General features: G+C 56.8%; 1 protein-coding gene across 2 annotated transcripts; it reads right to left on the reverse strand.

Annotated features, from left to right (window-relative positions):
* Positions 1–1959: 1959 nt before the first annotated feature.
* LIMK1 (LIM domain kinase 1) lies at positions 1960–27372 on the reverse strand. 2 transcript variants are annotated; one of them, XM_043455114.1, is made up of 16 exons: positions 27240–27372; positions 25440–25536; positions 18232–18370; positions 17804–17913; positions 16007–16213; positions 10202–10307; positions 9936–10102; positions 8702–8885; positions 8086–8172; positions 7656–7787; positions 7266–7325; positions 6869–6934; positions 6343–6499; positions 3760–3815; positions 3365–3522; positions 1960–3256 (listed from the first exon to the last, which is right to left on the reverse strand). In XM_043455114.1, exons 1-16 carry the CDS (start codon positions 27292–27294, stop codon positions 3094–3096), a joined length of 1944 nt encoding a protein of 647 aa, XP_043311049.1. In that variant the 5' UTR covers positions 27295–27372; the 3' UTR covers positions 1960–3093. The 2 variants fall into 2 exon arrangements, with proteins under 2 accessions (XP_043311049.1, XP_043311050.1); XM_043455115.1 differs by lacking the exons at positions 25440–25536; positions 27240–27372 and adding an exon at positions 21899–21988.
* Positions 27373–27955: the final 583 nt, after the last annotated feature.

Raw genomic sequence — 27955 nt, forward strand, 5'->3', positions numbered from 1 at the left:
AACGCTGTTTTAACATTTTGAGGAACTGCCAAACTGTTCTGCAGAGCAGCGGCACCATTTTATATTCCCATTAGCAGAGAATGAAGTTCCTAATTTATCCACATTCTTAGCAACATATTTTTCCTTTCTTTTTAAAAATTATGGCCATCCTGTGGGTGCACAGTGGTATCTCGCTGTGGTTTTCCACGGATTTTCATTTGAAATACTGAACCACTATTACATTCCTGGGGTAAATCCTCCTTGGTCATAGTATATTATTCTTTTTAGCTATTTCTAGAATGACAATCATGCATAATTTTCCTCTTGTTTCTGATTTCTGGCATTAGAAAGAGAATGACCCATCTGTGTACAAAAGATATTTGCGTCTTGTTATGTGGAGGCATTAAGTTGTTACGAGTTGTATGGAAATAAAATATGGTAGAAAGGTGTGTGTGAGTGATGAGGAGCCAAAAGGATGGATTGTGCTGACTGCTTATGGTGCCTCAGCCCCAAGCCCGCTCCACGGCCTGTTCTGGGATACCCTTGCTGGACTGCTGAAAATGACATTTCCCAGATTTCCTTGCAACTGGCTTCCTGTTGAGGTGGGCCTGCTCACAGGGGCCAGCTGAGGGAGACTGGTGCTTGGAGCAGGTGAAGGGGCTTTCTTCTGCCCTTGTCCAGCAGGAGCCAATGTTTAGCTCTAGCACTATTTTTGCATCTTTCTTTTTTATTTTTGGCTGCATCCGGTCTTAGTTGTGGCAATGTGGGCTCCAGAGCGTGTGGGCAACAGTTTAGTTGCACCAGAGCATGCAGAACCTTAGTACACTCATCAGGGATTGGACCTGTGTCCCCTGCATTGGAAGGTGGGTTCTTAACCACTGGGGAAGTCCCGCATCTATCTTCTCAGTAAGAAGTTCCAGCACCAACTGGAAGCCAATGCTTCCCCCAACACACATCAAAAATCTAAGCACTGTTCTGGGGCTCCGTTGTCCACGTCTCTAGCCAGCTTCCAAGATGACTCCAGTGATTTCTCCTGGGCTGTATTTGTGGCCTTGGGTAGACAGCTCACATGCTGGATTGGGGTTGGTCTGTGTGACCGGTGGAATATGGTGGAAGCGAGCCTGTGTGACTTCTGAGATTAGGTCCTAAAAGGCGGTGGAGCCTCTGCTTTGCTCTCTTGGGATGCTCACGCCCTTGATGCTGTGAGGACACTCAAGGGGCCCTGTGGAGAGGCTTCTGAGAGGGACCAAGGCTTCTAGTCAACAGCCAGCTCAGTTTGCAGGCATGAGCCTGAGCCACGTACGGGAGGTCCTTGGAAATGGACCCTCTGGTCCCAGTGAAGCCCTCAAAGCACTGCAGTCCCAGGGCAGTATCTGACCGCAGACACAGGAGAGACCCCCCAGGCCAAAACCACTCACCAAGCTGGTCCCAATTCTTAACAGAGAAGTTCTGAGCCACGAGTGACCGCTGTTATTTCAAGCCACCAAATTTAAGGGGTGAATTGTTAACCTTGACACCAGATAACTAAATTAATTTCTTTCTTTAAGTGCCCCAGCCAAGGGGTGGCCGCTACTTCCTACAGGTCAACACAAATGGTTATCTCAGCATCCACTTTTTGTCCTTCCACTGGATTAAACGATTCCCTGGATTAAATGACCTACATTTGAAATAACTAGGGTCGTTTCCGGTTTCCTGATGGGACCCTTTACATTTTAGAAAAAAACAAATAGCAAGCATGAAATAAGAGCAATCCATTCCCTAATCTCCCCTGGCTCTTCCCCTATTCCTCCCCCCACCCTCAAACTCAACTTTGGAAAAGCTGGGCCAACACTTCCATCCCCGCCCTCTTATCTGTCCCCACCCACACCTCCATTCCTGTCTTCCCAGACCAGGCTTCCTTAGGCCAGGCTTCTAAATCAAAAGGTCCCTTTCTCCTCCTGTTTCTCTGGGGCCCCCAGACACACGTCACAATGCGGGATCTGGGGGGGGGAGTACGGAGTTTATTTTATTTTTCTGAGTCTGGGTTTTGTTCCTTAGCTGCCCCCACTCCTGGATGGAGGTGACTCTTGTCACCTCCCTGAGTCATAGTCCCACGGGCCTGCTTTCGATTGTTTTCCAGGTTCAAAGTGCACTGAGAAGGCTTCACAGTTTTAATACTTCCTAGATGCTCAACTGAGGCAAAGTGACAAAATGGCCCCCCGACCCCCGCCCGCCGAAAAAAAATAAAACCCCAAGCCCCCGGCAGCTGCTGCTGCAGCCGTTATGAAAAAATAATACAAACTCTTCTTAAAAAATAGATTACACAGAAAGAACCCAGAGGACAGAGGGGCGTGGGGAGGGGCAGGGGCTGCTTCAGCCACTGGCAAGGAGCCTGGGGAGAGGCCCGGAGGGGGTGCTGAGATGAACTTCAGGGGGCTGGGAGGCTGGGGGACTCTGCCCAACCCCCCTCTGAGGCGCCCCCCAGCAGCTCTGGCCCCCAGACCACGGCTCCCCTCCCTCTCCAGGGACCCTCCCTTCACCCTGAGGCCTGGTACCTGCTTCCCACTAAAGTGGCTTCAATAAAGAAAGGAAAAGACCCAAAGCGAGTCAGGGCTGCTGTCTGGCCCCCGGGACTTCCGCCCCATGGGAGCAGACCTCTCTCCCTTTGGGGGTTTGGATAATTATCTATACCTGCTGCTACTGAGGCAACCCCCTGGGGGGTTGACGGGCCCCAGACTCCCTGTGCTCCCGGGAACACATGTGATGGGTCACGGTCGGGGGGCGGCCTGTCCTCCAGCCCAGCTTCGGAGGAGCTGCAGACAGCGGAGTGTGCATGGGGGTAGGCTGGGGGGGCAGGTGCGGGATGGGGCACAGCTCACACGGGCCCTCCAGCTCATGCAAGCAGAGGCGGGAGGGGGTGGCCCCACCAAGACAGAGGTAAGGCAGGGTGAGGTGATGGTGTGTGTGCGGCCAGACCAGCTCTGGGGCCGGGGCAGAGACGGGGCAAGGTGTGGGGGAGGGTCTGGGTGCCCGCCGCCCCAGTGAGGGCGCCACACCCAGGCCGCCTCCTGCAGAGGAATCCGGTGCCGGGCAGATTCTCCGGAGGCGGACAGGGGCAGCCAGGGGGTGCTGGGCTCAGTCAGGGACCTCAGGGTGGGCGGGCAGCCCGCTCTCGCCACGCCGGTAGGTCTCCCAGAAGCCCCTGTCCAGCTGCTCCAGCTGTGGGCCCAGCGGCAGGTGGCCGGCCAAGTGCATGCGGAGGGTCTCCAGCCACTGTTCCAGCTTCACGAAGGAGGGCCTGGGGTGGGGGGTGGGGGTGGGAGACAGGAGGTGGGGGCATGGTGGCTTCTGGCTCTGCTGGGGAATCCGCCCCCCCACCCTGCCCTAAGCCCCTCATCCCGCTCACCTCTTCTCAGGGTCCAGGTCACAGCAGCGCACAGTAATGGGGAAGAAGCTCGGGGGGCAGTTTGGGGGGCAGTAGCGGTCCAAGAAGCCTCGCACGTTGAGGCCAAAATCCATGGTGCGCGGCAGGTAGTCCGGGTCAGCATTCACTCTCCCGATGATCTGTCCAGACGAGGCCCGGCAGTTACCCGCAGGGCCCTGGGGCTGGGTGCCACCCGGGCAGGTTTGAGGGTGGGTCACACGAGGCCTGGCACCCGTCTGACCACGGGGATGCAGGCAGTGGTGGGCAGCCGGTCCCCACAGCCTCCCTGGCCTGGGGCCCCGGCAGGCTTCCAGCCTGCAGCTCCGGAGCGCGTGGGGACAGGGCTGGAGCCGGCTGCCACCCACCCCTGGGCCTACCTCGCAGAGGACGATCCCGAATGAGAACACATCCACCTTCTCGTCGTAGCTGCGGCCTGGATGGAGAGACCACGGTCAGCGGGTGCCCAGGCCGGGGGTGCCAGCCGGCGAGGGGGACAGGCCGGGGACCGCCCGCCGGGGGATGCGCTAACCAGGAGGCAGATGCGAGCAACCTCCGCGGAATCAGGCCCTGGGCTCTGATCCTACCTGGGCCCACCCAAGCTGAGCCAGCTTGCTGGGGGGGCGGTGGTGGTGGCTGGTAGTGGGGGAGTCAGGGTGAAAGCCCTGGGCAAGGGGTTCTAGGCCCAGCTCAGTCACTAACCAACTCTGTGACTCCGGGCATGTCATGGACCCTGTGGTGACCCCGAGAGATAACTGTGTCAGACCTTCAGAGCCTGTGCGTGCTACCGTTTTTGGAAAGATAAAGAATTGATTTGAAGATACAATTCAAGATCCTGAGATGAGACCACCCTAGATTATCTGGGCAGGTTCTAAGTGCCATCCTGCACGTGTACTCACTCAGTTGTGTCCAACTTTTGTGACCCTGTGGACGGCAGCCCTCTGGGCTCCTCTGTCCATGGGATTCTCCAGGCAAGAATACTGGAGTGGGTTGCCATTTCCTCCTCCAGGGGATCTGCCCGACCCAGGGACTGAACCCAAGTCTTTTGCATCTCTTGCATTGCAGGCAGATTCTTTACCACTGAGCCATCGTGGAAGCCCCAAAATGCCACCCTAACTGTCCTTACAAGAGAGACCGAAGAGGAGGAGGCAGCCACGTGGAAACAGCGGCAGAGATTGGGCCGATGTGGCCACAAGCCCGGAATGCCAGGGTCAGAGCCTAGACAGAACAAGGAACGGACTCTCCCTTGAGATCCCTGGAGGGAGCAAGGCTCTACTGCATCTCAGACTTCTGGTGTAAGCACTCAGTTTGTGCTCATCGGTCACAGCAGCCTCAGGGGCTGATACAGACTCCCTGAGCCTCAGCCTGCCTTAGCTGTAAAATGGGAACAATACCGTCTACCTGATGATGTTAAAGATAATCAGGACAACCACTCTCAATGAATCCTGACTAGTTTACAAATCTTACCCAATGTTCATACTACTTCTTAAAGATAGGGACTCTTTTTGTTTCTTTATTTATTCTTTTTCTTTTCTTCAAGATAGGGACTATTAACCCCACTTTACAAGGGCTTCCCTGGTGGCTCAGACGATAAAGAATCTGCCCACAGTGCAGGAGACCTGGGTTCGATTCCTGGGTCAGGAAGATAACCTGGAGAAAGAAATGGCTACCCACTCCAGTATTCCTGGGAAATTCCATAGACAGAGGAGCCTGGTGGGCTACAGTCCATGGGGTCGCAAAGATTCGGGCACGGCAGAGCAACTGATGCTAACACTTTTCACCTTCTTTCACTTCACCACTTACATTATTAGGGGGTGGGTTATGTTAACTTTGATCAGAGTTGGTGTTAAGATGACCCTGAATCTGCCTGTCCTGACCCTGTGTCTGCATGTCCCTTGCCTGTGGATGGACTTTATCACCCCCAGTCCGGGCACACATGGGATCACTGTGTGACAGGCCTGAAAAAAGAAATGGAGTGGGAGAAGCGGGCTCTGTGGGAGGCCTAATAATGGTCCTGGATAGGCCCTAGACCTTGTCCAGGGACCGCCTGCCCCTCGGACCCGAATGTGCTGCCTTTTACGGGACTTCGCAGGTGTCACTCAGTTAAGGATCTCGCGATGGGGAGATGATCTCGGGTTAGCTGGCTGAGCCCTCTGATCACCAAGGTCCTCACGAGGGAGGGTGGAGGGTCAGGGTAGGAGAGGTGACGGCAGACACGGGTGTCAGAAAGTAGAGACTGCACTGCTGGTCTTGCTGGAGGAGGGGCCAGGAGCCAAGGAGTGAGGCCGCCTCTGGAAACTGGAAAAGGGAAGGAAACAGATCCTTCCCACTCGAGCCTTGAGAAGGAACACAGTCCTGCTGACACTGGACTTTAGCTCAGCAAGCCTGATACTGGACTCCTGACCTCCAGAACTATAGGATAATTTGTCCGTGTGCTTTTAAATTTTTTGGGTGCACCTCAGGGCATGTAGGGCTTCCCTGGTGGTTCAGATGGTAAACAATCTGCCTACGATGTGGGAGACGCGGGTTTGCTCCCTGGGTCGGGAAGATCCCTGGAGGAGGAAATGGCTACCCACTCTAGTATTCTTGCCTGGAGAATTCCATGGACAGAGGAGAATTTCACGACAGTGGGCTACAGTCAGTCCTTGGGCAAAGAGTCAGACATGACTGAATGACTAACATTTTCACTTTTCACTTTCGGTGGGGTCATACTTCCCTGACCAGGGATCAAACCTGTGCCCCGCGGCATTGGAAGCATGGAGTCCTAACCACTGGACCGCCCGGGAAGTCCCTAGAATGATTTGTGTTTTTTAAGCCAAGTTGTGATAATCTGTTGCAGCAGCAAAAGGCAACTAATGACAGGACTCCAGGAGGAGGAGGAGGAGGCCGGGACCTCTGCCTCCTGCAGCTCCACCTGGGACCGCGGGGCCCCGGGGATGTGCCTGGCAGGGCCCCTGACTCACCGTTGATCATCTCGGGCGCCATCCAGTAGGGGTTGCCCACCACCGTGTACCGCTTTTTCCGGTCTGGCTTCTTGAGGCTCCGCAGGTCCTCGGGCTGAGTCTTCTCATCCACCATGAGCCGCGCCAGCCCAAAATCAGCCACCACCACATTCTTGTTCTGGGGTGAGGGGAAGCAGGGCCGTGCTGCGACACGCTCCCGCCACCCCCTGCCCACTCCCTCCTCTGCCTTCTGGGGGCAGCCTGTGGTCTTTCCATCACTGCCCCTTAGACCCCGGGCTGCCGGCTCCCACTACCTCCCACTGAAGTATATCTCCCCGCCCCAAATCTCTTTCATTAAACAGCAGCAAACCTCCCCTGATCGCCCCAGCCTCCATATCCAGGCCCTCCTCCGGGCCCACAGCCGCTGGTGCAGCCTGGTGTGGCCCGTTCCCTGCGATGGTCACCGTCCCAGCAGACCCCCCTCCCACCCACTAGGAGTGTGGTGGGTGGGGGTCCCGCTGGCCCTCCTGCAGCCCTGGCTGCTCACCTCGCGCACCAGGCAGTTGTGGGAGTTGAGGTCCCGGTGGATGATGTTCATGGAGTGGAGGTAGGCCTGCGGGTGGAGGGGCATGCATATCGGGGGCAGCCTCCCTGAGGGACCCCAGCCCCGCCCTTACTGTCCCCCACAAGGCTCCCATCTTCCCCCTCCCACTGGATTCCCTCTGTCCTCTCTTGAAGCTTCCTGTGGAACTTAGGAGAACGGTAGAGAATTTTTTTGGCAGGGGTCAGGGTGGGGGGAACTGCACAGCAAGGCAGGCGGGATCATGGTTCCCTGACCAGGAATCAAACCCATGTCCCCTGCAGTGGAAGCATGGATTCTTAACTACAGGACCATCAGGGAAGTCCCCCACCCCATGCCACCCCCAAAATCAGAGCTTACTCACCATCCCAGAAGCGATGTCCTTGGCAAAGCTCACCCTCTGACTCCAGGGGTACTGGCTGTCCTGGGGGTGGGGGTGAGGGGGGAGAATGTCCAGGATGAGCCAACAGGGCCACAGGGACGGGACACTGGGTGGGAGAGACAGGAGGGGGCGAGTGTCCTGCAGGGGCTGATGACCACCCCCCACTATGACACCCATAACTGTCCCCTCTAAGGGGTGTGGGTGAACAATTCCAAACAATTTCCTGACAAAGCGGCTTTGATATCAGAGGCTGATCCCCAGTGAAGAGCCTAGGAGACTGGGGCCCAGGGAGGAGCCGCTCCGGCTCCGTCTGGGGATGGGATGCAGGTGGCGGGGTTGAGGGGGGAGGGTGTGGTTCTGCCCGGCACTCACCATGCTCTTGATGATGCCCCGGAGCGTGCCGCCCTTGATGTACTCGGTGATGAAGTTGAGCCTCTTGTCCTTGTAGAGCACCCCGATGAACTTCAGCACATTCGGGTGCTCCAGGCATCGCATGACCTTCACCTGGGGGGGGTGCAAACAGGCTGCGCCCCCATCTTCTCCCGCCGCTGTCCCACCAGAAGCCGCCATGGACAGTTCCGAAGGTGGGGGAGTCTCCCCTCACCCCGGGGGTTCCTGCCACATGGGCCACTGCCCTGCCCTTTGCTCCGGCTGCCTCCACCCCCAGGGATGTCCCTGCCCCTCTCGCCCTCCTGGCAGAGTCTGTCTTCTTTCGATGAGGGCTTGAGTGTCACTTCCCCCCGGAGCCCTCTGCCACAGACCCCCTCTCGATGGGCAAGGGTGGGGCAGGCGCCTCACCCACCTCCTTGAGGAACGTCCGCTGGGTCTCCTCGTCGAAGCGGATCAGCTCCTTCATCACCATCACCTCGCCTGTCTCTCGGTGCGTCACCTGCGTGGGGACACGCGGGGCATGGGCTCTGCTCCAGGCCGCCCCGCAGGAGGCCCGCCCTCCCCAGGCAGATGGATGCATGGGGCTGGGGGCTGAGGCCTGGCTGGTGGACATGGCAACCTGGCTGGTGCCTTTTATATAAACCTGAACCTTCTAGGCTGGTCACAGGCAGATGACGTCAGAGGCAGGAGAGGGCTGGTCGCCAGAGTGTGAAGGGGGTGAGTGGCCCACATTAGGCTGAGTAAGGGGGCCCTGGGGGAGGAAGCCTTCAGGGTCAGCCTGGGCTGCCCTCCCATCCCGACTCTGAGAAGCCACTGTCCCACGACCTCCTTCATTCAGTCTACCTCTATACAGAAGGGCCCCTCCGCCAGCTAGCTCGACAAGGCCCGGGGGGAGGCGAGCCCTGGCCAGGGAGTCTGGAAGCCAGACACCCTTCCAGTGTGGCTTCCTGGGGACACTGGTGGGAAGAGGGTGGAGGGCCAGCAGGTCACCCCCAGACGATCCCCTCCCTCCCTGGCATGCCCCGCACCTTGATGGCCTGGCCAAAGCAGCCCTTGCCCAACACCTCCCCGTGGATGAGATCCGAAGGCCGGAAGATGCGGTGCGGCCGGCAGACCACACGGAGGGACTCGGAGCGACCCAGGTCCTTGCGCTGGGAGGCCGGGGAGCCCAGCGAGCCGGCGCCCGGGGACCTGTCGATGCTGCAGCTCCTCCTGGGGGGACACACCGGCGGCAGGTGGGCCCCTGGCCGAGGGCCCCTTCGGGGAGGCCAGGCCTCGGCCCTGCCCCTTCCCCCAGCCTGCCACACCCCACTGATGCCAGTCCATGTAAATCACCCGTACAGTTAGGAAGGCTGGCACCGGGCAGCTCTCCTGGGGCCATCATGAGACCCCTGCCCAACCCTGATGCCAGCATCCAGTGCCCTGTCTGGCTTGGACTTCCTGTTCAGGAAGGAATGTTTGCCCTTGGCTTTCTCTGCCTGACGACCCTGGATCAGATGCTTTGTCTCCCAGCATTTGAGTCCTGGGCCCCGAGGTGCAGAGGCAGACGACCTGTGCAGGACACCCCTAGGTGGCCCTGCAGGGTGACCTGAGCTCCAGACAGATGCGGGGGAGGAGGAAACAGGCCTTCAAGGTCACTGTTTCTTAGCGTAAAGGCTGTCACCCCAGGTGTCCCCCTGACCAGGAGTCCTGAGCAGGCCCCAGAATGAGTGGCATGAGGACCAGGCTGTCTCCGGGCTTCTTCTTTGCATCCTTCACCTCCTTTTAAGAGGTGCCCCGGCCCTTCCAGCCTGGCCCACATCACAGCCCTCCGGCTGTCTCTGGTCCTGGGCACCTTCTCGCAAAGGGGACCAGAGTGGTCTCTGTGGGACACATCACTGTGCTGTGAGACCCTGGCCACCAGCTGCCACCTCGGAGCCCACCTCTCAACACACACTGGATGCCACAGCAGTCTGAGTGCCAGGCCAGCGGCTCCTTGAAGCCAGGGCTCTGGTCCAGCCTGGGAGCCCTGTCATCCCCAGCTGGGGCGCCGCTTCCCCATGTCCTCCTTCTCATTCATTCCTCCTTCTCATTCATTCTTCTTCCCAGCTCTCTGCACCCCTCGCTGGCGTGCTCTTATTTTTTTTGTAGGGCTGACTCCTCCATCAGACTGTGAGCAACTGGAGGGCAGAGACTGCCACCCCCGCCACCCCCGTGCCCACTGAGGCCCAGCGTCAGTGAAAGTAACAAGATACAGAGCATCACGGGGCAGGGCTGACTTACAGCACAGGTTTCTGCCGGCCGGGGCTGCCCGCCTCCCCGCTGGGCGTGAGAGCCGGGGAGCCCAGGGGGCTGGGCTCAGACCCCGGCCCATGGCCCAGGGTGTCATGGGGGTCATGCTCCAGAGTCAGCTGGAGCAGGCGGCTGGTTTCCTGGATCAGCAGATCAATCTGGGGAGAGCAGGTATGTAGACAGGTGAGTCTCAGGTGGTGGGGAGCAGGCACGAAGGCACCACCTCCAACCCCGATTGCCAGACCTAGGACCCGTACCTCGTCCAGAGGCACATTCCGGATGGGCGTGCCATTGATTTCCAGGATCCGGTCCCCGACATGGATGGAATTCTTCACATCCGGGCTCATGCAGCCTGGGTCCACTCTGTGGGCACAGAGCGGTGGTCAGACCCCAGCCTGCCCCAGGAAGCCAAGGCCAAGGGGATCAGGTCAGGAGTATGGGGGCAGAGCATGCTATCTTTCGTGACTGGTGGATGGCAGTTGTCCAGAACACGGAAGTCTGGCTTGGTGGGAAGAGTTCTATGTTAATTACAACGCCTGCCATGGGTGTGAAACTGGAGGAAAGTGCCATGCCCCGAGCTATCTGCCCCGCTATATGAGATGCTCGGGCTTCCCTGGTGTCTCAGATGGTAAAGAACCCGCCTGCCAATGCAGGAGATGCAGGTTTGATCCCTGGGTCAGGAAGACCCCCTAGAGAAGGAAATGGCAACCCACTCCAGTATTCCTGCCTGGAAAGTCCCAGGGACAGAGGAGCCTGGTGGGCTACAGTTCTTGAAGTCGCAAAAAAGTTGGACAGTTAGCGACTGAACAGCAGCAACAACGAGATGCTCGGGGGCTCCTGTTCAACAGAGCATTGTCCCTGCCTCTCCTTCCAGCTGCCTGGTAAGCTTGGGGCAGAGGAATGCCAAGAGGCCGAAGAGGGTCTGGACCCACTGGCTTCCTGCCTGACCCCCAAACATGCCCTGCAAGATGGGACTAAGGCTCCCACTCCTCCGAGATGGGCAGGAAGGGGGGAGCAACCTTCCCTGAACCACAGGTGGGGCTGGTGGCCTCCGTTAGCTGGCCATGAGCTAAGTCACAGAACGGCCAACTTGCCACACTCCTTTGCTTCTTTTAACTCCTCCTGAGTGTTAATGATCTGATTTCATTTTGCCCTCATTAAAGCTTTCCAAGGAATGTTTGTCTCTGCCTTGAGATGGGGAAGGGCTGGGGCAGGGGGATACGGTTGTGGTGGTGGGTAGGAGAGAAAGGAGACAGAGCTTTAAGAAAAACAGAGTCCTAGCAATTTTTCAATTATTGAGAGTATATTCTCACATGGGGGAGAAGCGCCTCCTTATATAGGGAAGTTGGGTAGCAAATGAAGCAGGAAGAACAGAGCTAGAAAAGTCATCATTTTGTAGCCATCACAGTAGTAACAGCTATAGGGAAGACTTATCGTGAAGGCGAGAACCATTTAGTGAAAGGTTGTTGGTGACAGGATATTTACAGACTCAAATCTCACAGAGGACTCACTGGCTACACTGCAAAGGGGGAAAAATCCTTGACAGCAGAGACAGCAGACTGCACTTTAACCAAATAATCGAAGTTGACATCCCCAGTAAAGGGTGCACTTTATTGACCTCCTGTGTCTACCGCTAAGATGCACAGAGAAAGAGAGTGCATCAGTTACGTGGTCAAAACGCATGACCTAAATCTAGGGAAGAGGAACCCAAGTGGGGCGGAGGGGGACATCTTCCTAAACGACTGACCTGTACTCTTCATAGATGTCAAGGGCATAAAGGACAATGGAAAGCCGAGGAACTGGCGCAGGTTAAAAGAGACTGAAGAGACTTGAGGACAGCATTGCGACAACTGGCAAAACCCGAGTTTGGGGTTGTATACTGGATGAAAGTATTACATTAATGTTCAATTTCCTAACTGTCATAGCTGCACTATAGGATACGGTGGGTAATTACATAAAGAGAGTGCTTTTATTTTTAGGAGAATGTCTGAAGTATTTGGGGAAAGGATGAGTCAATGGTGCCTACAGCTTACTCTCAAATGATTCAGTAAATAATAGCAATATGTGCACATGTGTGTATAAACATATACAAATAAATATATATATGTTCATACACCCACACCTAGATATACGTGGACGAAGAGACACACATATCTCAAATGTGACAAAAGTTAAAAATTATGAACCTAGCTAAAGGGTGTACATGCGCTCAGTCACTTTAGTTGTGTCTGACTCTTCGCGACCCCGTGGACTCTAGCCCCCCAGGCTCCTCTCTGTCTATGGGACTCTCCAGGCAAGAATCCTGGAGTGGGTTGCCATGCTCTCCTCCCAGGGATCTTCCTGACCCTGTGATCGAACCCATATTCCTTATGTCTCCTGCATTGGCAGGTGGGTTCTTTACCACTAGCACCACCTGGGAAGCCTGAAAGGGTGTACAGGTATTCAATACACTTATTATTTCAGCAGTTTTTCCGTAAATTTGGTGTTTTTCAGGATAAAAAATTTAAAGACAGTGACTATATTTTCACAGAGACTTCTTGTGGATCAGTTCCATTCAGTTCAGTTGCTCAGTTGTGCCTGATTCTTTGCGACCCCATGGACTGCAGCACACCAGGCCTCCCTGTCCATCACCAACTCCCGGAGTTTACTCAAACTTATGTCCACTGAGTAGGTAATACCATCCAACCATCTCATCCTCTGCTGGCCCCTTCTCCTCCCGCCTTCTATCTTTCCCAGCATCAGGGTCTTTTCAAATGAGTAGTTCTTTGCATCAGGTGGCCAAAGTATTGCAGTTTCAGCTTTAGCATCATTCCTTCCAGTGAATATTCAGGACTGATTTCCTTTAAGATGAACTGGTTGGATCTCCTTGCAGTCCAAGGGACCCTCAAGAGTTTTCTCCAACATCACAGTTCAAAAGCAATAATTCTTCGGCGCTCAGCTTTCTTTATAGTCCAACTCTCACATCCATACATGACTACTGGAAAAACCATAGCTTTGACTAGACAGACCTTTGTTGGCAAAGTAATGTCTCTGTTTTTTAATATGCTGTCTAGGTTGGTCATAACTTTTCTTCCAAGGACATGGCCTTAAAAATATATTTCCTGGACTGCCTGATGGTCCAGTGGTTAGGACTCTGCGCTTCCACTGCAGGGGGCCTGGGTTCAGTCCCTGATAGGGGAACTCAGAAGGCGCAAGCCACATGGCATGGCCAAAAAACCAATAGGAAAGCGTATATATATTCCTTTGACTCTCTGTCTCCCTCGCCTCAGTCTCTTGCTCAAGTAGCGGGAAGGCTGGGGCAAAGATAAATTTAACTTCCCTTTCAATGCTACTATAAACAAAATACACATAAACAAAATAAAAAGTGGTCAGCTAAGACTCTTCAAACAAACAGTTCAATCTGGCCAGCAGCCTTTGGGCAAGCTGGGCTGCTTATGAGAAGGGTGTGGCCCCTCGCAGACTGCTGGGAAGACAGACGTTGGCTGGAAAGAATGCTCGCCCAGGGAGGGAGGCAGGGAGGAGGTGTCATTGACTCTCCGTTCCTAAAATTCTGCCTGGCTGTCAGGGTCCAGCTGGTCTGGGAGTTTCCCTGTCTCTCTCACCAGTCTGTCTGCTCACTTGTGTGCGGAAGGCAGCTGCTGGCTTGGCTGATGCTCCAGATGGGGCTGGAAAACACAGCATCAAGTCCAGCCTCCTCCTCTCCCCTGCTTCCCTCCCCCTCCCACCCCAACCATCTTCACTTTTCACCAGGCACTGGCCTGGTACCCAGCAGGTGTGTGAGAACTGTTCACTGACTCCCAAGGAAGGAACGGTTCACTGACTCCAAGGGGGTAGTTGTCCTACACTCAGACAACTATTTCTCAAGGGTGCACGAAGGCCCAGGAGAAATCTTAGAAGGCTCCAAGGTATCTGACTCCCTCATGGTTTAGACAAAGACTTCGAAGGTCAGAGAGGGCAAGGGAGTGGCTGTGTCACACAGTCTATGAGCCACTGGCTTGGCCCCTTAACCTTCATTTCTTCTTGCATCTCAGACCTTTTCCACATCCTTTGGAATTTTCTTTAGGGATGATCTGCTGGTATCAATTGCTGTTTTGTCTGCTTTAACATGTCTTTATTTCACCTTCATTCCTTGTTTTAATTTTTAATTGATTTATCTGTTTGTTATTTTTTGGAGCTATGCTAGGTTGCCGTGCTGGCTTTTCTATAGTTGCAGCGCGTGGGGGCTACATGTTGCAGTGCGCGGGTTTCTCATCGTGGAGCCCGGGTTTCAGGCACCTGGGCTTAGTTGTGGCTCCCAGGCTCCAGAGCACAGGCTCAATAGTTAAGGTGCATGGACTTAGTTGCTCCGCAGCATGTGGGATCTTCCCAGATAAGATCAGGGATTGAACCCATGTCTCCTGCATGGGCAGGCAGATTCTTTACCACTCAGCCACCAGGGAAGCCCCTTACCTTCATTCTTGAAGGACATTTTCATCAAGTATAGAATTCTGTTTTGTCTTTTTAAAATTATTTGGCTGCGCCAGGTCTTAGTTGCGGCATGCAGGATTTCTAGTTCCCTGACCAGGGATCGAACCCAAGCCCCCAGCAATGGAAGCTTGGAGTCTCTACCACCAGACCACAGTCTGGTCTTTTTTTGAAGAAAATTTGTTTCTTCCCTATGGCTACTTTTAAGATTTTTTTTTTTTTTTTTTTGCCTTTGTGTAGTAGTTTCACTAGGTGGGATGGTCCACTAGGTGGGATGGTCCATGGGTAGATTTCTTATTTTTCTGTTTGGGATTTACTGGGTTTGAGTTTGTGGATTGACATCTTTTAACCCCTCTGGGAAGTTCTCAGCTGTTAAATACTGCCTCTCTCCCATTCTCTCTTCTTCTGGGATTCTAGATGGCTAATTAGATCGGCTCACTTTGTCCTCTCTTTCTCTGCTTTCTTTGCCTCACGACTTTCTTAGTACATCTTAGCCTCTCTTTCTCTACTTTCATCTTGTGTTTCTGCTTCTCACTTCAGCTGTTTAAAACCCGACTCTACTGCTAAACCTGTATTTCACTTCTAGAAATACGGTTCTTTGGAATTTTGGTTCTTTTCCAAATTCATTTGCTCTTTCCTCACTTTTCCCAGGCATCTCTTACTTATTAAAACATAAGGAGTAAATAGAAAAAGAAAACACAGGGAGTGTACTTATTTTACATTGTTTCTGATAATCTTGCTATCTGCAGTTTCTGTAGGTCTGCTTCTGCCACCTGTTGCTGCTGTTGGCTCTGTGGTTTTTGACTGAATGGCTCCTATTCCTTGGGACACTTGTTTCGGGAAATTCTCTGAAGCATGGAGGTGGGCTCCACCGCATTTGCTTCTGTCAGGGCCTAGGGACATTCCCAGTGGAGAAGTACTTTAAGCTTTTACAATTTCTCCTGGAGGCTTTCTGAACCACCCAGGCTTGTCAACTTGGTTGGCAAACCCAAGTGTTTGAATTCTCAGGGGAGATTCCCTCTCCCTTTCTGTTCAGGTTCAAATCTGTTTATTTTCCAGTTCTGGGGAAGAGGGGCTGGAAATCGCTGGTGGAAGGCATGGTTTATTTCTTGCACTTTGGCGGGGGGGGGGGGGTCCCAACTTTATGGAGAAGGGAGAAGTGTTCTCTTATTAGACTCACTTTCCTAGAGCTAGTTACTTGGGCTTTGAGAAAGGCTCAGCCAAGAGAAGACTTCAAAACTGAAACTTAATTTCCCCGATTTACATTTGCCCTCAAGGTATGGCTGCCTTCCGAGCTCTGCTGACACCCTCGGGCTCCCTACTTCACCTGTTCCTGACCTGGTTACTTCTCTTTCTTGTTCGGTCATGCAGTAAACCAAGAGAACATTTTAAATATTTTATCTGGCAATTGTTACAGATTTTTTCTCCTGGAGGAATGATTGGATCAGACATCTGGTATACCAGGTTGTTGGAGCTGGGCTCCATCTGGGCTCACACGTTTACCCGCTCTCAGCCCCCGCCCCAGAGTCGGCCTGCCCACCTAAGGCATCCGTGCCCACAGCCACACCAGCTGCAGCCTTGGCGGGCCAGCCACTCACCCCTGGACGCGGACGGTGTGGGAGTGCTCCGCGCTGCAGCCCGGCAGGCTGTGAGGGGGGTCGATGGAGACCGAGAGGCCGCGTTTGCCATGAGCTGAAGCTGGGATGGAGACCAGGGTGACCGTGTGGGGCAGGTGGGAGCCAGGGGAGTCGGGCAGGATCTGCTCGATGACAGGGGTCACCACGGTCTGGTAGTAGCAGTGTCCGCTGCAAGAGCCGCCGGCGGTGGGGACCCAAAGAGCGGGAAGAGAAGTGCGTCAGGGCAGTCACCAGCATCACCCCCCCACGATCCCTCAATCCCGGGCTCTTTTCTCCTTCCACCCTCCCCTTCCCACTCCCCATGGGAGGAGGAGGGTCTTGGCTGCTTGGTGGGCTGGGAGCAGGAAGTGGACAGGCCCTGCCCCTCTTCGGGGCTCAGTCATTCTGGGTTGTCTACACTGTCAGCTGGCCAGGACGAGGCCTGGGGATAAATCCCATTCAGGAGGAAGTCATTAAAAGTCCATTTGGGAGCTTCAAAAGCCATGCTGCCCCCAAATCCAGCTTTATCAGTTGCTGCCACACTAAAGGATTTCTCTGACCTTTGTCCCTGGTTCCTGGGAAAGAGGTTCTAAATCCTTGCAACAGGAGTGTGTCTTCATTTTTCATGAGCCCCTCAACCCACACTTGAGTAATGCTTTAGTGTTTGCTTTTGTCTGTTTTTCTTTCTTTTTCAAAATTTTTGTTTTTTTCATTTATTTTAATTGGAGGCTAATTACTTTACAATACTGTGGTGGTTTTTGCCATACATTCACATGAATCAGCCATGGTACATGTATTCCCCATCCTGACCCTCCCTCCCACCTCCCTCCCCATCCCATCCCTCAGGGTCATCCCAGTGCACCAGCCCTGAGCACCCTGCCTCATGCATTGAACCTAAATTTTTATTTATTTTTTGTCTTTTTTTGAGTTAATGTTAATGAGCCAACTCAGGCAGGGGTGGGGGGGGTGGGGGTAGGCTGGGCACCAGAAAGACTAACCACGTGATGAGAGGCTGCTCCTCTGATCCAGTCTGACCTCAAGGAGCCCAAGTTCAACCCCATGCCCAGTGATTCAGTCAATTGCACTACATAACGAAACCCCAATAAAAACTCTGGTGATGCTGGGGAGGATGGATCACACGTCCTGATTCTGAGTGGAATGCACGGAAGCTCTGCATGCCAGATCTCCCGGACCTCGCCCTTTGTGTGTCTCCACCTGGCTGGTCCTGATTCACAGCTTTTCATTCTTGCCTCCTTTGTCATAGATTAATTGACCACAGGTGCATGGGCTTATTTCTGGGTTTTTATCCTGTTCCGTTGATCCATATTTCTACTTTTGTGCCAGCACCATGCTGTTTTGATGACTGTAGCTTTGTAGTATAGCTTTTAGTAAAAACTGTGCCTGTGGTGCTCTCTGAGCTCTGTGAGTCGCTGAGTGAAGTATCAGATCTGAGGGGGCTGCAGGGATCCCTGAGTCTGCAATCGGCTGGTTAGCAGTGCGAGTGGCCTGGGGACCCCTGCACGTGGGTCTGGGGTCTGGGCGGTTTTGCTGGGGAGGAGTCCTGAGCTTACAGGGTGAGTGCTCACGCTGGTGCCAGAGTTGCACAGCAGTGATGTCGGGAAGAGAGCTGACGTCTCAGGCCTCCTCCGTCTGACTGCTGTGTCTTACTTCCCGGTGGTTTCTGCACTGTCACTGTGACTGCCCCCGCGCAGAAAGGGGAAGGGCCCAGGCGTGGGAGACCTGGGGGCACGTCAGAAGCAGGGAGGGGCTGGCGCTCACCAGTACAGCTTGGAGTGCTCCACCAGCGTGTAGGTGTCCCCGTCACCGATGAAGGTTCCGCATGTGAGGCAGATGAAGCATTCGGGGTGGTATTTCAGCTCCCCAGCCACCTGGAAGGAAGTGTGTGTGTGTGTGTGTGGTGGTGGTGCGGGGAGGGGGACCACTACCCAGCTCAGCGGCTCCTTCAGCCCCTGTAACTTCTCCCCTTTGCCTCCTCTTAGAAGGGCAGACCCAAACCAATGTGGGGGCAGAGCTGGCTCCACAGATTGGGACTGAGGGATACAGATGGACAAACAGACTCAGGAGGCACTGGGGAATCAGAGAACCAGTGAAAAGGACAAGAGAGATGATGGGAGAGAGATCTGGGGCAGGGAGTAACCTGTGAACACACACACGCACCCACCAGGTGAGGTTGGGGGGCCACTTACCATGACCAGCCCCTTGGTGATGTGCTCTGAGCATCCGTGGCAAGACTCGCCATAGCGGGCCCAATAGTCCTTCTTGCAGAAGAGCTGCCCATCCTTCTCGTAGTACTGGTGCGAAAGGGAGGCACTGCATTCGCAACACCTGGGTGGAAGGGGAACTGGGACTCAGAGGGCCCGCCCTTTCCCCCCACACCTTGGCCCTGCCAGTCCACAGGCAGCGTTAGAGAAAGGTGTGCCCTCTGGATGGAGGCAGCCTACGCTGGGGCACAGGGCTTGGTGAGTGGACTCAGGGATGGATTTGGTGACCACCCCACTCCCTCCGCTATGGTCCCTTGGCCAGAAGCCTTGGTCCTGCGTGCACCCTCAAATCACAACCCCTGCACCCCCACCATGGCAGTTCTGCACCCAGAGTGTCTGGTCCACCTGCGAGCCCTGGGGTGAGAAGTGCTCCTCATCTGAGGCCCCCATCCCTTCTGCACGGAAGAGGGCCAAGTGTGGGCAGAAGACTTACTCTCAGGCCCAGGGAAGAACCTGGGAGCCCAGGACTCAGGTTGCGGGGGGCACTGGAACAGACTGTGAGCCCCACTCATCTAGTCTAGCCTTCTTCTCCCTCTCTCTCCTCCCATTCCCAGCAATGGGGAGGCTGCTGATGTAAACAGAGGTGACTTTTTGGAGCTGTGAAGACCTATTAAGTGTTCGTGTCTTCCCATTTAAAAAAAAATTAATTGGAGTATAGTTGTTGTACAATGTTCTGTTAGTTTCTGCTGTACAACGTGAATCAGCTGTAAGTATACATACATCCCCTCCTTCTGGAGCCTCCCTCCTGCCCCCCCATCCCACCCCGCACCCATCAGAGCATCCAGCTGAGCTCCCTGTGTTAGGCAGCAGCTTCCCGATAGCTATCTGTTTTACACATCCTAGTGTATACGTGTCAAAGCTATTCTTTTGTTTCATCCCCCCCTTCCCCTGCTGTGTCCACAAGTCTGTTCTCCACATCTGTGTCTCTATTCCTGCCCTGCAAATAGGTTCATCAGTACCATTTTTCTAGATTCTATAGATATGTGTTGACAGACGATATTTTTTTTCTCTTTCTGACTTACTTCACCCTGTATGACAGGCTCACATTCCCATTTTCTTGCTTACATTTACTTGGTCCTCACAGGCCACCATGAGGCAGGCATGGCTATCCCCATTTCTAGAGTCGAGGCAGATGAACTTGAGAGGGTCTATTCCACCCAAGGTCATACAGGTGGGGAGCGCAGGCCCCACAGAGATGCTCCCAGTTGCACTAAGATACAAGGCAGGAGTTGAGCTCAGTGTAGACCAGTCAGTCAGCTAAGACAGGGAAGTCTCCTGGCTTCCTAGACTCCAGCCAGCCCCATGGGTGCTGCTGGTCACAGAAGCAGGGTTTGGCATGGGGAGCAGGGAAGCCTGGCTGCTGGAGCCCCTGAAGGGGCAGATGGGGAGAAATGATGTACAGGTTTCCTCCTAGGCACAACTCCACAGGCCAGGAAGGAGCTAGACCTACTCACCTGGCTTCTTTACACTCAAGGGTCCTGGTGGGGTGGGGACCAGCAACCCAGCTAAGCCAGGCTGAGCAAATGTAAGAATGGACTCTTGAGTGACAACAGCCCTTCCACCCCGGGCATGAGCCCTGCTGGGTTCTGTCCAGCCTGACCCGGGGTCCTGGCGTGCACAGGTATGTCTGAGCCTGAGGACATGCCCTGCAGAGAACCGCTAGGGAATCTGTCCAGCTGTGCTGCTGTCTGGGTGCTCTGCATGATGTGCCAAAGTCACACAGGGGTAGAAGGACCAGGCTCAGAGCTCGTGGCTCAGTGGGGGATCAATCTAGGAGACAGGAGGGCAGGAGAGACTGGGGCTGGGTCAGAGAGCCCTGTGCCCCAGGCAGCCAGGGAGGCCTCCACTCTACTGTAGCCTGCAGGCTGGCAGCGCTCATGGACTGTGCTCCTTGACTGCTCCTGAACTAGGCAACTGGCGAGGAGAAGGGGGGGGGGGGGGGGGAGGAGGAGGAGGAGGGAGGGGACAGCAACCAGAGTGCTGATGGGACGCTGTCCCTTTAAGAGGATCCAGCGGGTTCCCTGTTGTCTGGGAGCCTGAGGGGAGGCACTGGGGACCACAACTCAGGGCTTTGGGTGGGGGCCGGTGGCAGAGGAGCACAAAATGCCCAGCTTTTGAAAGCTCGTTGGTGGGGGGTGAGCAGGGAGAGCCCCTGAGGCAGCGCTGGGATGTGGGAGGCGGCGGCGGCAGCGGAAGCGGCTGGACCAGAGCCATGACGTCATCGGGCGCCCCCGCGGCCCTTCCTGCCCCGACACTCGCGGCCCCTGTGGTGGGTGGACGTCTTACCGCAGGGTGGGCGACGGGCAAGGAAGGCACCGAGCCAGGGGGCGGGAGGACGCCCGGGGTGGGGGGGGGGCAGGTCCCTAGCGCAGTCCCCTGGGGGCTCTAACCCCGCTGGAAGGGAGGCGCGCAGCCGGAGAGCGGGCTCCGCGCAGAGGCGGGGCGCGCCCGCCGCGCACCCCGATCCGGGAGTCACTGCGCCCTTCCACCCCGTCACAGGAGTGTCCCCGCGGGAGTCTCCCCCGACTCCGGGGCGGCAGGGAGCCCCCCTCCCCTGCCCCAGTGGGCGGGGCGGCGGCGGCCGCCTTCCTCCAAGGCAGAGACGGCTCTTCGGCCGGCCTGCGAACTCCTTCGCTCACGCACACACACTCAACGCTGCAGCAGCCCTGGAAGATGCGGCTGTTGATGCACTCAAGCGCTGAGAGTGCAGTGAGCTCCCCAATAACCACTTCCTCGCAGCCTGCTCCAATGCCCCCCCCACGCTGCCTGCATCCCCCCCAGCCTCTGCTATCATAACCTGCCGGCTCCCTGAGGTCCCACGCCAGGCACCTACAAACGCTGCTCCCCGAGGGGAACACAAGGGTTTCCTGTCTGACACCCTCAGCCTAGAACAGTTCTCATCTCCCAGCATCCTCGGGGGTGCTCCCGGGAGCCTCCACCTCGGCCTGGGGACCTCCACCTCCGAGAGCGGACCCAGCCCAGGGTCACACAGCAGCTTGGCAGCTGGCTCCCTGGGGCCCCGGTGGACCTCTGCTGATGGCAGGCACACAGGAGCCCCTGACCATCGGCATCCCCTCATCCCTCAGACCCCACTCTGGGCAGGAGCCAGAGGCAGGTGGGGCAGGTCATGTCCCTACAAAGGGTGTCCAGAGAGGAATACCCAGGATACTGTACCTCCCCGAGAGCAGGTGAAGGCAGAGCCAACCTTGGGTAGGAGAGAAGGGATCAGGTGGGGTGGGGTGGGGGGGCTGAACAGGCCAGGCTGGGAAACAGGGGTGACCCCCTCAAGGAAAGGGCAATCCCTCCTAGGGGTGCCCTCTACCCAGAATCATATTCCTGGATACCAAGGGTACACAAGGGCAGCTGGGGGACCAGCCTGATGGCAGCCTGTACCAGAAGGGCCAGGGGCCGCAGCCCGGCCTGCTTCCCCCCCGACAGGCAGCTAACAGTGACCAAGGAGTTTCACTTCTCCTGCCCCAGAACCCAGCCTCAGGTGGGCCTGTCCCACCGCGGCCTCCGGCCCCAGCCCTCACACCGCAGGCCCTGCCTGAGTCCTGGGACAGGTCAGGCAGGAGAGGGGCTTTCCACTTACTTGGCCCTTCTGAGGAAGAAGCGCTGTCTTCTCAGGGGGGAGGCCAGCATCCTTTGTTGCTGCCTATCTCAGGGGCCCCCGGAGGCTGCGGGGAGCGCAGGGGTGGGCCGACAGAGTTGCTTCCCTGTCCCACTCCAGGCACTCAGGATTGGAGGCTGCTGAGGGAGGGGCAAGCGTGGCCACGAGGCAGGGGAGGAGGATGTGCGGTGTGGGTGCTAGCAGACCTGGTCTTAGCTCAGAACAGGAAGCAGCTGAAGGCCCTACTGCCTGGGCTCTGGTGCAGACAGGGAGGCCTGGCCGCCACTCTGCCCTCAGCCCCACACATCTGAGAAAGGCACCCTCCACGCCCCTCAGCCTCTTTTTTTTTTGGCCTCGCTGCACAGCACGTGGAATCTTAGTTCCCTGGCCAGGGATCGAACCTTCACCCTCTGCATTGGGAATGTGTGTGTTCAGTCATGTCTGACTTTTTGTGACCCCATGGACTGTTGCCTGCCAGCTCCTCTGTCCATGGAATTTTCAGGCAAGAATACTGGAGTGGGTTGCCATTTCCTCCTCCAGGGGGATCTTCCCGAATCAGGGATCGAACCCCTGTCTCTTGCATCTCCTGCCTTGGCAAGCGGATTCTTTACCACTAGCTCCACCTGAGAATCCCTCATTGGGAGTGTGGCATCTGAACCACTGGACTGCCAGGGAAGTCCCCCTCGGCCTCTGCTTTGACAAAGGCTCTGGGGACAGGGAGCAGCTGCTGCTTCTGGTGCTGCCCCCAAGGGAAGAGAGGCTGACTTCCACGCACAGTCCATCCTGCTTCCCTGAAAGTCCCCTGAAGAGGGGGGCATCCCAGCCCGGGCTCCAGCCCCCAGTGCCAGCTGTGCACTCAGCTCTCGCCCTCCGGGCCCCACCAGCCTCCAGAGAGATGTTACCAGAGTTACAGCAGCCCCGGGGCTCCTGCGCCATGATGTTCTGAGAGGGGACCTCCCGGAGGTAGCAGCTGGGCCAAAGGAAGCCTGGACCACCCTGGGCCTGGCCCCGACCTTCCAGGAGGCTGGGACAGAGAAAGGGGCGGGCCCTGCGGCGATACTGACGCCTAGTGCTAACACCAGAGGCATTCTGTGGGCCCATAGCAACTCTCCCACTGAGAGGCCTTGAAGCCCAGGGGCTGGCACTTCCAGGGGGCCCAGCAAGCAGTCCCTCCTTTATGAGCTGCTTTCCTGTCATGGGCATGAGGGCTGGTGGCCTTAACCAGACTTGGGGGCTGTTGGGAGAACCACACAGCCTGGGGCCTGAAATGCAGTGGAAGTCATGGAACCGGGGGGAAGCCACGACTCTAACTGCCTGTGGGCCCCTCCCCACAGGAGCCTTCCCTGTGGCCCCACCGCACCAGGGACAAACCCAACGTGCTCCCTCCCTACTGTCCCCACCTGGGGCCCCCCTCCTCTGCTGGTGAACAGGGCAGGGACCCCCCAAGTTGGGCTCCATGCGTCCGGCCCCACTCTGCCCTTCTACGGCTTCTGCAGGCGCACTCTTGCCCCTCCCCCATGTCTCCCAAGGCTCTAACTCCCTCCCCACCCCACACACAGGGACCCCCAAAGTTCTTCCCTTGATTTCTCGCAGTCTCATCTCAATCCCCTCTGCCGGCCCTCAGTGGGCTGATTTCTCTGATCTTTCCACCTGGGACTGGTCTCAGATCACCTCGGCCAGCTCTGAGCAGGGCAGGGCCACCCTGGTTAGCCTACTGCATCTCCAACTCAACGAGGACAGGGCATGACTTATGACCAACTCGGCCCCCAGCCCCACCAGACCCAACGGACCACTGGTCTCTGCACCCAGGGGTACAAAACCAAATGGCTTAAATTGTGCCCCGGCCACTCACCAGCCCCCAGCTCCTCCCCCATGGTCCCTGACTTCTTCAACTCTGCAGTGACTTGGAGTGAGACAGATATAGGTTCGAGTCCCAGCTCCGGCTGTTGCAACTTTCAGCAAGTTACTTGATTTCTCCGAGCCTCCGTTTCTAACGTGGAAATTGGGCAAATGATGGTACCGCCTACAGTTATGGTGAAGGCTTGAGGATGACATCACAGGAGTCACTGATGAATAGTGGCTAATATGACTAATCCAAATATTGTCCCTTCCAGATCTGAAACTCTCTCTGCTCTGAGTCACTGTCCCAGGTCGGGTCTTATGAGCACAGATCCCTGAACCATTGTGACAGTCCCTTCCCTGTCACATGACCACCATCTGCCCACTGGAATGGCAATGGCACTTTTCAGTAGCACTTCCGCCCACAACCCTCCTCTGCTTCCTGACACTCTCTGCTGGCTCCCTACTGCCTTCAGAAGCTCCTTATCTTGGCATTCAGGGCCCTTCACAAATCAGTCCTAACTTTGCCTCCTCATCACATCCCTCGACTCACTCTGTCCAACCAGATGAGCTGTTCCCAGTCCTTCAATTGCTGGCGCTGTCCCCTCTCCCTGTCTCTGTGCATGTGGTTTTCTCTGCCTGTTCAGAGCTCCCTTCCTCCTCGAAGGCCTCCTTCTGAACACCTGATTGGGAACCCCAGGACAAGGAACCCATCTCTCCTCTGGGCTCCCCAGCCAATGTTCATTTCACTCCTGTGGCTGTGTGTCTTTGGTCAAGAAAATTAACCACTCTGTGTCCCAGTTAATGGAGACCACACACATCCAACTATACAGAGTCCTTAAACCAGTGTCCGGCCCTTGCTAAATTGTAGAAAATATTAGAAATTATTTTTAAAACAGGAAAAAAAAAATCCTTGTTGGAGGCTCCGAGTGCCCAAAGTTAACTCCTTCTTTCAGCTGGTGGTAGTTGCCCTGACCCCAGCTGGACCTCCTCAACTTTATCTCCCCTCCTTTTTGGTGCTTTTTTGCCTGAACTCTGCTGGCCACTGACTGGGCCAGGCCCTGTCACCATTCATTCTACCCTCTGCACCTGCTGGGCTGTCTGGAATTGCTTCCTACCACACTTTTCCACCTGGGAAATCTCCCATCCTTTGGACCCCAGCTCTGGCCCCACAGAGCTCCCTAAGGCTCTCCGCTGGCCCTGTTTCTCAGGATGGTGCTACTAGGCTGCTGGGCCACCTCTGAGTCCCCATGCGCACGGCCACAACCCTGATCCTACTCTGCTATACTTGGGAGTTGGTGTCCTGGAGGGAAGGGATGGGTCTTACTGGTTACGCATCTTTGCAACTAGCCTGGGGCCCCGAAGAGGGCTCATCTCCTCCCAAGGCCTGCTTGGTCTCCCTCTTCTCCCTGGAGCACCAGCATCCAGAAGGTAAGGGTGGACTACCCTCCACTCCCCCGCCTGCCAAGGTGCCATCAGGCCTTGGGATTATCAGCATAAATGCAGATCTCTGCTTTTCTCTCTTCAGAGGTCTAGAGTGACAAAAAAGAGAGGCCTCCAGGGAGCTTCTAAGCCAGATGCCTCATTTTACAGATGGGAAAACTGAGGCCCAGGACCAGAGAGAGAGCCCCCTGCCTCTGGCAGGCCTTCTTTCGGGCACCCCAGCCCCGCCAGCCAGCCCTACCTGAAGCAGTCTGCGTGCCAGTCAGCATTCAGGGCCTGGAGGTACTGGCCATCGTAGATCCTCTGGCCGCAGCTCGCACACACGGGCAACTCGCTTCCTGCAGGGGTGGAAAGGGCGTTAGGAACCATACTCAGGAGGGGCCGTTTGCTGTAGGCCTAGCCTGCCCTGCTGGACCCCACGTACACCTCCACAAGTCCCCCCGAACACACGCAGCGCCCAAGCTGAGCAGTGTCCATGCAGAGCAGAAGGAGGCAGAATGAGAGCCTTGCTGAGACCATGGCTCGGTCTCCAAGCCCCTCTGGGCCTCAGTTTCTCTCTCTGTATACTGAGGAGGCAGTAGCAGAGGTCCACGCCCCCAGCAAGAGCATTCTCAGCTCAGGGTCTGGCAGTGTAAATGGGAAGAAAGCAGCATGATTTAGAAGGAAGGCAGTGGGTGACACTCTCGTCACAGCCCCTTCTCCTCTCCCGCCTGCCCAGGAAGAGGAGCTCTTTCAAAGGGCAGGGACTGGACAGCGCTAAGTTGGTGCATCCTGTATTAAAGACCCCTGGAAGGCTTGGCTATGCCCTGGCCTCACAAGGCGCCAGGGCCTCAGGGCTGGGCTCCCAGATACCTGCTCCCAGGGAGGCCTGGCACCTCTTCAAGCTGGGCCACTAGGCATGCTTAGTCATCCTTGGGGCCTGGCACCCTCGGAGCAGGGTGGGCCCTGCAAGATCTCCAAGCTTGCCCCTTCCCATTGCACAGATGGGGAGACTGAGCCCTGGAGAAGATAAGGCTTGCAAGGCCACCAACCAGGCTCGAAGGCCACAGCCTGCCCCTTCAAGAGGACTCAGGGACCTAGGAGCTACCGTAAGGTGGCTCCAAGTGGGCCTTCATGGACCTGGGGGGAGGGCAGGGCTGGAGGAGCCGGCAGAGTAGAAGCTTTGTTGGACCAGGTGGGCCTATGAGATGGCTCAGAGGAGGAAACCCAGGAAAAGAGACGCTAGGGAGGGAATCATGGGGATCTTCATACCATAACTGTCCTGCAAACCCAAGCCATGGGCCGCAGTAGGTGAAAGGGGCAGAAGAAAGACTGATCATCCTCCCAGCCAAGACGGACAGCAGGCGCTGGGTTTGGTGCAGGGAGGGGGGTGGGGGCCGCTGCCCAAAACAAGCTTCGGCGGACTCATATCTCTGCTCTGCCCATCCTGCCCCTAGACTCCCAACCACCAGCGCCAGGCATGCCAACTATGCGGGGGCCAACTGAACAAACAGGGAAACTGAGGCCCAGAAGGTAGCGCCTGGCTCAAGGTCAGAGAGCCGGCCCAGACATGGGGCTGCGACTCGGACCCAGGGATGAGGCTTTCTTAGCGACTCTTTCTTCCGAGGGCCGGTTAGAGACGCGATAAGGGGCGGCCAAGGGCGAGCCCGGGATGGACACAGCACGCGCGGATGGCGGCCAGGGCTGGGTGGGCTGTGCCCGGGCTTCCTCCGGGGTGGTCGGCGGTCGGAGGATGGGAGAAGGCGGGGATGAAAGGGAGGAGGGGGCCCTCCGCCAGCGGAGCTGGAGGGGAGCATCCCACCGGGGCCGAAGACGGGGAAACGGGATGGGAGCTTTTTAGGGAGGGGCCTGCGGGCTTCTGAAGGACGAGCTCATCCCGGACACAGGGGCGCGGCCTCGCGGCAGACCCGGCCTCCGCGGCGGGCAGGCCCGGCCCCCTCCCCGCGCCCGGCCCCCCTGCCTCTCCGTATGCCCCCCCAGCGCAGCGTCCCCGCCCGCCCGGCCCCCAGGTCGGCGCCCCCGCGGCCCGCATCCCGCGCACCTTCCTCTCCCATACGTTCTTCCCTCCAGGTACAACAAAGTAGCGTCAACCTCATGCACTCGGCGGGGGGCGGGGCCCGGCGGGGCTGGGGCTGGGGGCGGCCCGGGCCCCGCGCGCTCGCCCGCAGCCGCCGCCGCCGGCCAGGGAGGCGGGGGCGGAGAGCGCGGGCCGGGCCGGGGTGGGCTCTGGGCTCCCGGCGCCGCCGCCGCCGCCGCCGCGTCTCGGATACCGGCTCCGGCAACCGCTCAGTGCCGCGGCGGCCTGGAGAGCGAGCGGAGGGGCGGACCGGGGCGGGGCCTGCGAGCTGCGGCACGGGGGTGGGGCGGGGCGCAGGCGAGCAGCGGAACGGCCCTGCGCGGCCACGCCCCCGCCCGCGGCCACGCCACGCCCGCAGCCACGCCCCCTCCTCGCCCGGCCCCCGCCCCGCCCCGCTCCTCCTTTCATTCATCTTTCCCAGAGCGACAACACTCTTCCGCCTCCCTAGGCAAAGACAGGGAATCCGAAAACTGCGGCTTAGGTGGGATGTGTGCTCTGATGCGGCAACCTAGAGGGTGTAGAAGCCGCAGTTGCTCAGTCGCTCAGTCGTGTCCGACTCTTTGCGACCCCATGGACTGCAGCTCAGCCAGACTTGCCTTGTCCTTCACCATCTCCCGGAGCTTGCTCGAACTCCTGTCCGTTGAGTCGGTGATGCCATCCAACCATTTCGTCCTCTGTCG

Source organism: Cervus canadensis, chromosome 32, assembly GCF_019320065.1.
Source record: "Cervus canadensis isolate Bull #8, Minnesota chromosome 32, ASM1932006v1, whole genome shotgun sequence".
Taxonomy (NCBI): Eukaryota; Metazoa; Chordata; class Mammalia; order Artiodactyla; family Cervidae; genus Cervus; species Cervus canadensis.

Bases quoted from the DNA above. Each gene is read 5' to 3' on its own strand.
- LIMK1 (XM_043455114.1), bottom strand. From the start codon at position 27,294: ATGAGGTTGACGCTACTTTGTTGTACCTGGAGGGAAGAACGTATGGGA. The intron at 18,371-25,439 runs GTAGGGCTGGCT...CCTTCCACCCAG, and splicing joins TGGCACGCAGACTGCTTCAG to GTGTTGCGAATGCAGTGCCT. The intron at 3,523-3,759 runs GTAGGCCCAGGG...TCGTCTGGACAG, and splicing joins TCGGGATCGTCCTCTGCGAG to ATCATCGGGAGAGTGAATGC.